The sequence below is a fragment of the Muntiacus reevesi genome, chromosome 6 (assembly GCF_963930625.1).
Source record: "Muntiacus reevesi chromosome 6, mMunRee1.1, whole genome shotgun sequence".
Classification (NCBI taxonomy): Eukaryota; Metazoa; Chordata; class Mammalia; order Artiodactyla; family Cervidae; genus Muntiacus; species Muntiacus reevesi.
Window position 1 is genome coordinate 26,975,479 of NC_089254.1, and position 12,196 is coordinate 26,987,674.

General features: G+C 36.1%; 1 protein-coding gene across 2 annotated transcripts in view; it reads right to left on the reverse strand.

Annotated features, from left to right (window-relative positions):
- TMEM196 (transmembrane protein 196) overlaps positions 1-5,034 on the reverse strand; it is a 66,261-nt gene extending 61,227 nt beyond the window's left edge. The window contains exon 1 of one of the 2 annotated variants that reach the window (XM_065939909.1): positions 4,888-5,034. In XM_065939909.1, the coding sequence (XP_065795981.1) occupies positions 4,888-5,034 (147 nt within the window). Of the gene's footprint in view, positions 1-4,869 lie in introns of both variants that reach the window. The other variant, XM_065939908.1, reaches the window with a different exon arrangement.
- Positions 5,035-12,196: the final 7,162 nt, after the last annotated feature.

The following is a 12,196-nucleotide window of genomic DNA, read 5'->3' on the forward strand; positions in this document are numbered from 1 at the left end:
TGATATATTGACTAAAACAGAAAAACTATTGTCAGATAATGACAAAATTCACTGTTTTCCTCCCATCATGTCATTATCAATCAACACCAGAAATAGGTATTTACTTTTTTTTTTTGACAAAGTATGGTTCCTTGAATAATAACTACATATTCCAACTGTTTAGCTTGTCTAACTTATCTAATTGCCGCTAATTTAATTGCCCTGATTCCAGTAGATAACAAGTAGCACTTGAGAATAAGAATATGACTCAGATAAAGAAAATATTCTTTACCTGGGCTCTAGATAGCCATGAAGGGACTTCATTATATCCAGAAACTTGATATAAAAATTAGTCTATATGTTCAAACAATAATATGTATACATGGAGACATATCTGTGAGGTTATACACTAAATTTATAATATTGGCTAATTTTGATGATGTGGTAGGGAAGAGAACTTCAGTTTTGATCTTTCTTAACCCTTTGCAACAGGAATTATAAATTACTTATATAATTAAAATTAATTTAAAAATTGGATATAAATGTATAGTTGCAGTTTTTTCTAAAGATAGGGCACTGTTTTCATCTCATAATAAATAATATGAATCCTTTATGTTATATATTTTAACTCTGGAAAAAATGACGCCTGGCCAGAGACACACTAGCTTCAAATTTTGTACATTTGAAGTAACTGTTTGAGGGTTTTTTTCACTTTGTCTTGTTTTTCCTTAAATGAACTGAATAGACTTAAATATTAGAAATAACATTTTGGAGCAACTATCATTGATATACAGCACTTCGTTTCTTTTGCTCTGGTATGGATCAGGATGTACAGTAGGTGAATTTCAACACAGTCTTACAGTTGACTGAGTTGTTGCCATGGTGAGTCAGGAATCCACAGTCAGGAATCCACAGACTAAGTATGTGACTTGACTAGGCTATAAATTTCATTAAAGTATCAGATTTTTGAAGCAGATAAAGTTATGGTGTACAAATTAAGAATGCTCCAGAAGCAATAAAAATCACTCAAATGTCATGACTTTGTTAAGAAAATTGTGAATATCTTAAAAGATTATTTTACATGTGGGGTAAAGGAGCCGAAGGAAAATTCTTTTAATACATCTACAGGATGAATATCAGATATAGATGGATGGAATTTAGCATGGTATGTATAAAATAGAACTCTATCAGATGTTTTTCTGGACACCACCATTTGAATCCTTAGATTTCAAAGTGCCAACTTAGAGCAACAAAATAAAATTTCCTTGGATCTGTGTACCACTGAATACAATCCATTCACATTATAGATGATGTACTGGAGATTGAGAAGAATGGCAGTCCTACAGCCGCTTGGAGACACAGTCCTGTCTAACTCCCTGTCAGCGTGTTACACATCGATTACATTTCACATGCCTATGTTTTTTCCAAAGCAGTTTACTCAACGGTTCATTTATTGTTATCTAGTAGTAATGTGTTATTTCATGTTTTCAATGAGGTATCTATATAAACTACAACAAAGACTCAGGAAGAGGCCAAAATCCTATAAGGCACTTACAGCTTTCTTTTGCTATGAAATTATAGTTAAATTTTTTTTTCCTTCTAACTGCCCACATCTTTTAGACTGGTCCCAGGTCCCATAACAACCATTTACCTTACTATGAAATAGTGACTGGAAATAATCTGTATAACCATCCGTCTTATGGATTTTTAAGCCCCTTTGCTTTGTACTGTTTTATTTTTAAGCCACTTAAAATTTTGGTCCAGTAATTTTTCCAATAATCCAAAAATACCCAACAATAATTTAAGTCCAAATAATCAAAATAGTTGCCTAAATTCTTGGTGCATTTGACTTAGATAAAAAGCTTATGATGTTGAGGTTCATATATAATAAGCAATCCCTTCATAGTACAGTTTTTATTTCCATTGGCTTCTAAAATTGAAAGCAAAATCTGGTAATAATGATATTTATGTATTGAAAAAAACTTCATGACACCAATCAAAATACACTCTGATTATGGATTATGGCCTGAAAAGTTAATTATACAATTCCATCTAGTGTTTATAAGATTTTTAATTCACGTAATACCAAAGAGATGAGTAGTTCTCAGTCTAGTTTTCTGCTGCATGTTCCTGGGGTCTCTTCGGAAATGAAGAATTGTTATTATTATTATTTTATTAAAACTATGAGGAAATAAATCTGAGACTGGCACACAGCCTCTCATGGTCTGGTCCCTACCATTCTTTCCATCCTTATCTCTCCCTCGCACACCTAAGCCTCAGAAAAATATAAGAGCTTATTCTTCCTGAAACACAACCCATCCTGTCCGATTTTTGTTTTCAGCCTTGCTGCCTAGAAGGTTTTCTCTCTCACTGCCATTCTGTGCACCCAATACTAGCTATGTGCATTTATTCAGTGCTTACTACATATCATACATTTTACTAAGAACATGATTTTATTTGTGCCTTCTAACAACCCTACTTGACAAAGTATGAGGAAACTTTGGCTAGTCAACCAAATAGTAAATGGCTAAAGGCTGACCTGGAATCTACACCCAGGCAGACTCCAGATTTCATACTATGATACGTTCCTTCTAAGTTTCAATAAACTTTAAAGATCAAGAGAAAAATAATACTTCTTCCAAGGATATTTCTTCTCTCCCCTGTGTCTGTAACTCCCTGAAGTCAAACTCTAATTTCTCACCACTGGTAAAGGAAGTGACATATCCATCTTACTTCCTCAGCTTGGCATTCTGATTCATCTTAATAGTCTTTGTGTTAAATAGTAAAATGCTTTGCATGTGGTAAGCCCTCTATAAATATTGGTTACATGAATTCATCATTGCCAGAATTGCGATAATCCAGACTGTATTACAAATGACCTCTGAAAAATTATTTTAAAAATCAAGTCAGCAAGACTATAATTTGATAAACAATGGTCAAATTTAGACATTTGTTTCTTTGCAAATTTGATTTATTGAGTTTATAAAAGTTAGCAACCCTTTGGGCACTCAAATTTCAAATCGGTTCATTCAATCACATGGATTTATTTTTTAATTTCTTTTACTGAATCAGACAACAGACTTTGAACCTGTTATTTCAGAATCATAGGTGAATTTGGTTACTCTAAAAAGCAAAATGTTTAAAAAGGAAATAATTATGATAATAACTGTGCTTTACTATTTTGCTTTTCACTAAGCTGCTTCAAAATTTTCTTTTTTTTGTACATACACATGTCAACTCACCTAGATAATTAATAAATAGCTAAGAAAGAGAGAAAAAAAAAAATAAAAAAAAATTTTCTTACATGACACCAAGCAAATGCAACCATCATTTTATTCATGAAGGTAAACTGGATACTTAAATGCTATTTTGAGACAACCTACATTCACTTACTCAATTTTCTGAACTTGAGAGGGAAATTAATTTGAAGAATATTTAAGCTTTCTTCCTCATAAGCCACTAAAAGATCACATTTTCTTCCGCTTGATTTAAATGTTGACATTACATTTCATTTTGAAAACTGGTAAAAGTTTTCAAGTTTACGTTTAATCAAATAATCAAATAATAATGCTAACTACAACTCTCAAAATAATCACGACTACATATAAGATGTAAAATAACTAGCTTTAAGATCTGCCTTTTATTTAGTCTTTCATACTTATATTTAAAATAATATAGCAAAAGGTAATTATTTATGGTTGCTGGGACTTACTGAATTTAGAATAAGGATTCTTAGTAGAATCCAACGTTAGAACTGAATACCATTTTTCTTTTAATTTCTGCAATTTAAAAACATTCTCCTCACTTAGAAAAGTTAAAGTATAAAAACTAGTTTTCTAAAGCATAATTATGCCAGTTTTAAGAATGCTAGAACTTCACTTAAAAATGAATTGCTTCAGAATTACTCTTGAACTCATAAATTATCGTTTTTTTTCCTCAGACACCTAAAGCACAAATAACTAAGCCATGATTGTTAATTATACTGACTAATTATCAGTGACAGAATAACATCTTATTAAAATATCTTAGAAAATAGAATCAAGTTAAAGATTCAGAAGGATATGGATAGAATAGCTATATAACTTAAAGGAGAAGAAAAACTGATTTTCACAAGTAGGTTCAGACTAGGAATAGTGCTGAGTTATTTTATTGATCCTGGGTGGAAGAAATGGGTCTCTAAGGTTTTCCTGGAGATTCACCCACAGTAAATAAACTAGAAGCTCGCTGGGTCTGCCCTCTGACCTAAAGAAAATTATGACATTTTCTCTGAGCATTAGGTACTCTTTAAGCTGAGTTACTCTTGAATTACAATGTTGCTACATATCATTTGTTGTTTACCTTATTCCCTAGAACTTACAAAAGAGTTTTATAAAGAGAAAATTAAGAGCAGTGTTTTCTGGGATGAAATCCTCCTTTCATTCTCACATCGTATTTCTCTTTGATATCTGTGTTGTCTTTAGTGCACTTTGGGCACTATTGCCGAGAAATAAATGCATAACTCTACCCTTGCTTGTTGCTGGTGTAAGAAAATGATGTAACACTTTCATTTTGATTTTCCTTGTAAAAGTATGGAGGCTGAGCCTGCCCTTGACAGGTGTCACCCCCCCTCCCTCGGCCCCCCCAATCAGCCCCACTGGGCAACCTTTTGCAGATTCAGCCAGTGGAAACTGCCCTCCCCCAACTTTAAACAAAGCCATTTAATTTGGTATCAAGTCAAGGTAAGAAAAAGAAATATTAATAATTAAAGGACAACGTACAGAGGCACAGCCTGCCGACATGAACCTACATACAAGCCAGAGGAGATTCATGATTTCCAACCCCAGGGAGGGAGTGACTAACGCGCGCACACTGACCGTCACCGTAAAGAGAGAGCGAAATGCCTCAACGTACACACACCCCGCTCCATACCGGGGACGAGTCTCCAAGCTGCGGCTTGTGCTCTCGGAGGGCCAGGCTGAAGCTGACCGCCCCCACGGCCACGCTGGACGCCCCCAGCCCTATCTCCAGCACGGAGAGCAGCAGGAGGCTCCCAATAATCTGGCCGCTGGTGCACATCCTTCTTCGGTCATCGTTCCTTCCAGGTCAGAGAGGGAAGCCGACCATCCACCTTCTTCCTTCCACTCGCCTCCTTACCCCCTCTGCCCGCTACCAGACCCCAAACTTTTCTTTCTTCACCAGAGACGCATTATCCACAAGGACTGGATTTCCCGGACCGGAGACCCTCTTCCCTGACCGGGTCAGAAGCAGAGCTGCTCCACCCCCGGCACGTTCAGACGGGGGTCACAGAAGGATTTTCCCGGTCGGTGGTCGGAGTCCAGGAGAGAGCTCACTGGTAGAAAGGGCTTTCAAGAAGGGGCCGGAAGCCCGGGGGAGCCAGGGAGCTCGGAGCCCCGCTCCGGAGTCAGGCGCTGTCCAGAGTTCTGCCGCGTCCCGTCTCCGCAGGGAAATCCCGTCCTCTCTGCTTCCGGGACCCTTTCAGGCTCCCTTTTCTTTCCCCGCCAAGTAGACGAGCTTCGCTTCCCCAGATCCTAAGCGGGACTGCTCAGAGCATCTCTCGCCCTCTCGCCTGGTCTCCCTTCCTTTGTTTTCGTGGTAACACGAAGTGCTTCTGCGAGTCCCTCGGTCCCCAGGCTGAGCGGGCGGATGATATTCAGCACCACGCTTCTCACAGTTGCTGTGTCGCCAGAAAAAGCGACCTTGTCTGATGGCCTTTTTCCGTCTGGGTTTCTTCTCCCTCGTCGTCGTCCTCTTCCTCTCCCCCTCTCTGGATCTGATCCTCTCTCATTGCAGTGACCTCATTGGGATTTAAGAGGTTGATGGAGGAGGGAAAAGCTTGATGTATTTGTGAATGCAGGACCAATACTCTTGACTGACCCTTGCTCGGCCCCACTTGGGGACCCTTACCAGAGATTTCCAAGCGATTCCTTCCTTCGCAGTCTCCCACCACCCCCCACCACTCCCACCCCCCTTGCTCCCTCCTGGACTTCTGTCCAGATGGGAGGGGAGGTGATGCCTGCGTCAACACGGGGCTCATTCTGTGTGAAACTTTCTTGTGCGTGTACACGGGGTGATATGGGAGCGCAGGGGGTGAAGAGAGGCAGAGAGAGCCCAGGGGATGGAGAAGGTACCGACTCCTAAATTCAACACGATTCCAAAGGACCTTCACGGAGGAAATACCCCCTCGAGAAGAGTTACTCTCCAGCATGTTTTAAGGAGCTGCCATGACCTGTCATCCTCCCTGTTGAACGTGGGGAAGATGCAGTTGGCTGGGGCCACACTTCTGCAGGGAATGGCCGTGGTTCCTCAGCTGGCAGACCCTAGCTCTCCCCAACCACCTGTTCTGGGTTGCAATACCAGACCACCCGCCTGGGACCGGGTGTTCTCACTCAAATTCAAGAGATGTGTACATTTAAGTACTAAATAGAAACAACGTTGTTTAAAAAAAAAAAAAATCTGCCCCATTGCACACTTTATGACAGTTTGCACTCAGAATCCTTAGAACAGGGCCAGCCATGGTTCAGGTATTTTGGGCTTGTAATCCGATGCACATGGGACTCTAGAAATCTGGGAATCACTGAATGTGGGCTCAGTTTCACGTTCCTGATTTGACTTCATGAAAAATCCCAAGGTGTTCCATCAGAAAGATGCAAGGAGTGGGGAGTTGGGGGTGAGAAGTGGTTGTGGGTCATCTTTCTCTAAAACTGGTTTCTGGGGAACTTGGAAATGGAGTGAAGGAAAATAGATAAAAGAGGACTTAGAACACACTGCACAACATCTGGGAATCTCTGAATGCATGCAGACTAGGGCAGTAGTTACTTCTGATTAGAAGTTTTTTCCTCCTCTTTTTTTTTTTAAAAAAAAATCCCAGTGCTGAGAACACTAAAGTTGAGTGATATACAATCTATATCATAAGTACCAGTTCTACATTTCTTAAATTTCAGAACTTGTTTCATTGTTTAAATTCAACTTTACAGTATAATTTACTTTCCTTATGATATATCTATATTCCATATTTTTTAAAAAATGGAATCTTCTTCCCTCAAAAAAAGCAAGGAAGGAAGAATTATAAAGTATTAGAAACTTAATAAGTCTTAAAGAGTCTTCAGTTATTGTGGTATTTGGAAAAGAACTCAAGCATTTATTTTCAATAACTGGAGAATTTACTTTCCACTTCTTAAAACACTCAGTTCACTAACAATCATTCATATAGTTTTTTATTTTAGTGAAGAATAGTTTATTTTATTTAAATCTTATAAAAGTCATTTAATGATCCAATTCACATGTAGAAATAATGGAACATCTAGGTTCTCTTACTTTTTGTGTATCTTTAGTCATTGCTTTCCTTTCTTCATTCTTTCTCATCAAAAAGAGAAAGTTATAGTAACTGCTAAAATAGATTGGTTAATGCAGCCATATAAAAAGAAGTATAACTTAGAGGAAGGGAAATTAATTTTTAGAGGTAGTGTTAACAATGGACAAACTTCACAGAGAAAAAGAAAGGGGTGTTATGTATTATGATTGAATTTTCATCTTTGAATGTAATGGGTAGAAATGTGTTTTCTTATAACCCCAAAGCCTAATCATATGTTTGAATATAGCCAATTTTCATTTTTTGAAAGTCAAATATGCATATATAATATCAATTATACATAGAATCTTTTTTTTAAATAAGGGGGTACAAATGAACTTATCTACAAAACAGAAATAGAGTCACAGATGTAGAAAACAAACATGCTTATCAGTAGGTAAGAGGGGAGAGGGATAAATTGGAAGATTGGGATTGACGAATACATACTACTCTATATAAAATAGTTAACTAATAAGGATCTGCTGTAGCACAGGAAACTCTACTCAAAACTCTGTAATGGCCAAAATGGGGAAACAATCTAATAAAGAGTGGATGTATCTATAGTTGATTCTCTTTGTTGTATACCTGAAACCAACACAACACTGTAAATCAACTATATTCCAATAAAAATAAAGAAATAAATTAAATCCATCCTCACTTATATATGACTAACAAAAAGCCACCCCCAAATGGAAATATTTATAGAAATAAAATAAAAACAATCATCACCACAAATTACTGTTATATATTTAAAAACATGAAGATCAATGTTATTAGAACTTTCAAAAAAATCTTACATTACTTATTCTGGGAGACAAAATATATTTTGCATGCCCTTTTAAATGTTGAAAAGATCCCCACCTCTAAGTAAATGCAGGACCGTTACATTTTGCTCTTATTTGTGGAAATCATAGCAAAAAAATAGGTTCAGTCGGCATCCTCTCTCAAAATTATTTATTAGGGAAAGAGTTACAGGATAAAACAATTAATCTAGAGAAAAACAGACAGACAAAAAATACACTGGTATCCTAACACCAGTGGCTCTACAACTAGAGGTTTTAATTTTTCTTATGCTATGGTACACCAAAAAAGCTATTCATAAGATCCATTGATACATACATGAAAGAAAGTGAAAGTGAAGTCGCTCAGTCGTGTCCGACTCTTTGCAACTCCATGGACTGTATGTAGCCTACCAGGTTGCTCCGTCCATGGGATTTTCCAGGCAATACTGGAGTGGGTTGCCATTTCCTTCTCCAGATCTTCCCAAACCAGGGATTAAACCCAGGTCTCCTGCATTGTAGGCAGATGCTTTACCATCTAAGCCACCAGAGAAGGCTACATATATAGTATAGTATAGATACATATATAGTTCATTCAATACTTATACTTCCTCAATAGGAGAAACAGTACAAAAACTCTCAAGTTTGCCACCTGCTGGCTCATATAGGACACACGAATATGGATTTGTAGGTAATCTCAAAATAATTCTTATTAAATTTACTAATCAGAAAAAATCCTCCATAATTGCTTTCTTTAAGGACCTAAGCTCTGCCAATAAGTATTTAAGTGTTCTGAGATCTTCACATGCCCATTTACCCAAATTAGATTTATTTGTCAGTTCAGTTGCTCAGTCGTGTCCGACTCTTTGTGACCCCATGGACTGCAGCACGCCAAGCCTCCCTGTCCATCACCAACTCCCAGAGTTTACTCAAACTCATGTCCATTGAGTCAGTGATGCCATCCAACCATCTTGTCCTCTGTTGTCCCCTTCTCTTCCTGCCTTCAGTCTTTCCCAGCATTAGGGTCTTTTCCAATGAGTCAGTTCTTTGCATCAGTTGGCCAAAGAATTGGAGTTTCAGCTTCAGCATCAGTCCTTGCAATGAATATTCAGGACTGGTTGAATCTCCCTGCAGTCCCAGAGACTCTTAAGTGTCTTCTCCAATACCACAGTTCAAAAGCATCAATTCTTCAGTGCTCAACTTCCGTTATAGTCCAACTCTCACATCCATACATGACTACTGGAAAAACCATAGCTTTGACTAGATGGACCTTTGTTGGCAAAGTAATATCTCTGCTTTTTAATAAGCTGTCTAGGTTTATAAATAAATTAGATTTATAGAATTGTTTTATTAAATTATAGTTAACATACAACATTATATTTGATTCAGGCAGACTATATGGTGACTTGACATTTATCTACATTATGAATTGACTACCACAATAAGTCTGGTAATCATCTTTCACCATACAAAGTTATAATAATATTATTGACTATATTCCCTGTGCCATATATAGGAATTTTAATACATGAATAAAGGAAAATCCAGGAGCTGGGAAACAAATTCCACCTGTCTTAACATGGTCAAGTAAGTTGGTGAAATAATCAGTTTAGTCTTAATACAAGGTTAGTAAATGAAAAGGTCAAAATTTAAACTGATTAATTTTGAAAATTGGTTTAAAGTGTTCAAGTTATTATAAACTAATTTTTTTAGTTTTGTGATCTAAGGTCACAAAAGTCACAAGATCTTTGATCTAAAGATTAAAAACTTTAGTTTTTAGATCTTAGACCTACTAAGATCACTACTACTGTGATCTTAGACCTGTACTGAATGACCAAGCAGTACAGATGATTAAGAAAAATTAAAAAAAAAAATCACAAAATTATTACAAACCATTTAGCAGTTCTTAAAGTGCTCCAAGTCTACATAATATTTCAATACTCTTGTCAGTGTGGCTAAAATTAATGGTACCTAAGACTTAGTTAGGGTTTTATAGAGTAATTCTGCTGTAAAAGGGGGAAAAAAAAACATTGAGGATTTTTTTCCCTTATTTAAAGCTCAAGAAAAAGAGGTAATTAAACCTGAATTTATCTTTTGCCTTTTGTCTTCTAGTGGTAATATCTACTAGTAACATCAGTGTTTATGAAAATTAGAGAAATTATAGTACCTAGCATTGTATTTATCACAATTTTCCATTTTTGTCTGAAATATCTTTTGATTATTAATGACTTTTAAGAATGTATAAAACCTCAATTGTGTATTTTATACTGATACCTACTTTGTAATAAAGAGTGTGAGTATTTATACTCCTAACCTGTATGGATTTACTCTCCTACCACACACATTTAAATAAACAGTGCACGAGAGACAGTGCAGAAGTGTAATCCCTGTGAGAAGACAGGCAAGGTTTTCTCCTGTGGTCTTTTTGACCAAAGGTATCTAACAAGCTGTTTTACAAGAAGAGTATGAAGCAGAGCACAGTAATCTTAACAGAATTCATGGGACAAACAGCAGAGTTCTCGGAGGCTGAGGCTTCTGGTATTTTCAGGACAGAATACTACAGAGGAGGATGTTTCATAAAGAGATCCATAAATCTCCATATGGTTTCCTTGTGTCCTTGTTAAATCTAACCCACAAAATCATAGAGTGCAGTGCACAAGGTTAGAAATGAAATTTCATTTCCAGTGAACTGAAATCTGAAGCTTACATGATCCTGGGAAATTTTTCAGTTTCATAATAGCCAATGAGATTGCTTGTTGAACACTCAGCCTTTGGTGGAGGTACCAGGAAGAGCACACATAAGAAGTGGGGCTAAACTATGCCTGTAGTGAAGGCAACTCTATTTCAGACCTAAAAGTGCTTTAAAACGAGATTCTAAAGCATCAGTCTGTTTTATAAGTAAAGACTCTAACACAGCTTAAAGAAAATGACAAAAACTTTCTCTCAACAGTGTAACCCTCACAGTTTCTACTATCCAATTAATACTTGAAATGTGAAGAACCAGGAAAATGTGCCCCATAACTAGGATTTCAGAGATAATGGGATTTGTTAACACTTAAGTATTTCTATTGTAAATATTAGAAATATGTTCAAAGGTGAAGAGAAAAAATTTAATGTAATAAAGATATAAATTGAATTTGTAACAAAGAACAAAATATAATTCCTGTAGATGAAAAGCTATATATGTAAAATGAAAGTTAGTACATCTGAAATTATTAGGTTAGACACTGAAGAAGAAAGTTAGTTAACATTAAGCCATAACAATAGAAATTAAAATTACACAGAGAAAATCACAACACAAATTAAATCACAGAAGAAAAAAAAAAGGCTGAAAAAAATGAACAGATTCAGTGATCTGTAGAAAAATTCAAAAAGTGTTATATGGACATAATATAAGTTGTAGAATAGGTATGTAAAAATAAATTTAAGTAAAAATGACCAATTATTTTCTAGATTTGACGAAAACTACAAACACATATATCCAAGAGGCTCAATAAACTGTAAATAGAATAAACACAACAAGGCATACCACAATCAAATTTCTGGAAAATAGTGGTAAGAATTAAAAATTAAAAGCAGCCAGAGGAAAAAGGATGCACTATGTATATAGAAAAAGAGGCAAGGATTCCAGACTTCTCATCTAAAGTTATTCAACCCAGATGACAAGTGAATGATAATTTAAAGTACTGAAAGTTAAAAACAGTAAAAAATCTATTAATCTATAATTATATTCCCAGCAAAAATACCATTAAAAAGTGAAAGAGAAACAGATTGTCAGACCAACAAAAACTCAGACGATTTGCTTAGTAAATTTACTCAGTGAAGACATGAGATCTTCACTTTAAGAAGTATTAAAAGAAATATTCTTCAAACAGAATTAAAATATATTAGGAGGAAATTCAGATCTACACAAAGGCTGAGCATCATAATGCAACATAGAAGAGTAAACATGGACCGCATTTATTCTCAGTTTTAGTCTCAAATAGAATAAGAAATATGTACTGAAAACAGAGCTGCCATGAAAGAAACAGAATCTGCAGTTCCAGCACAGCCAAAAAAAAATTAACAGTTGAAACAAAGGATATAATGT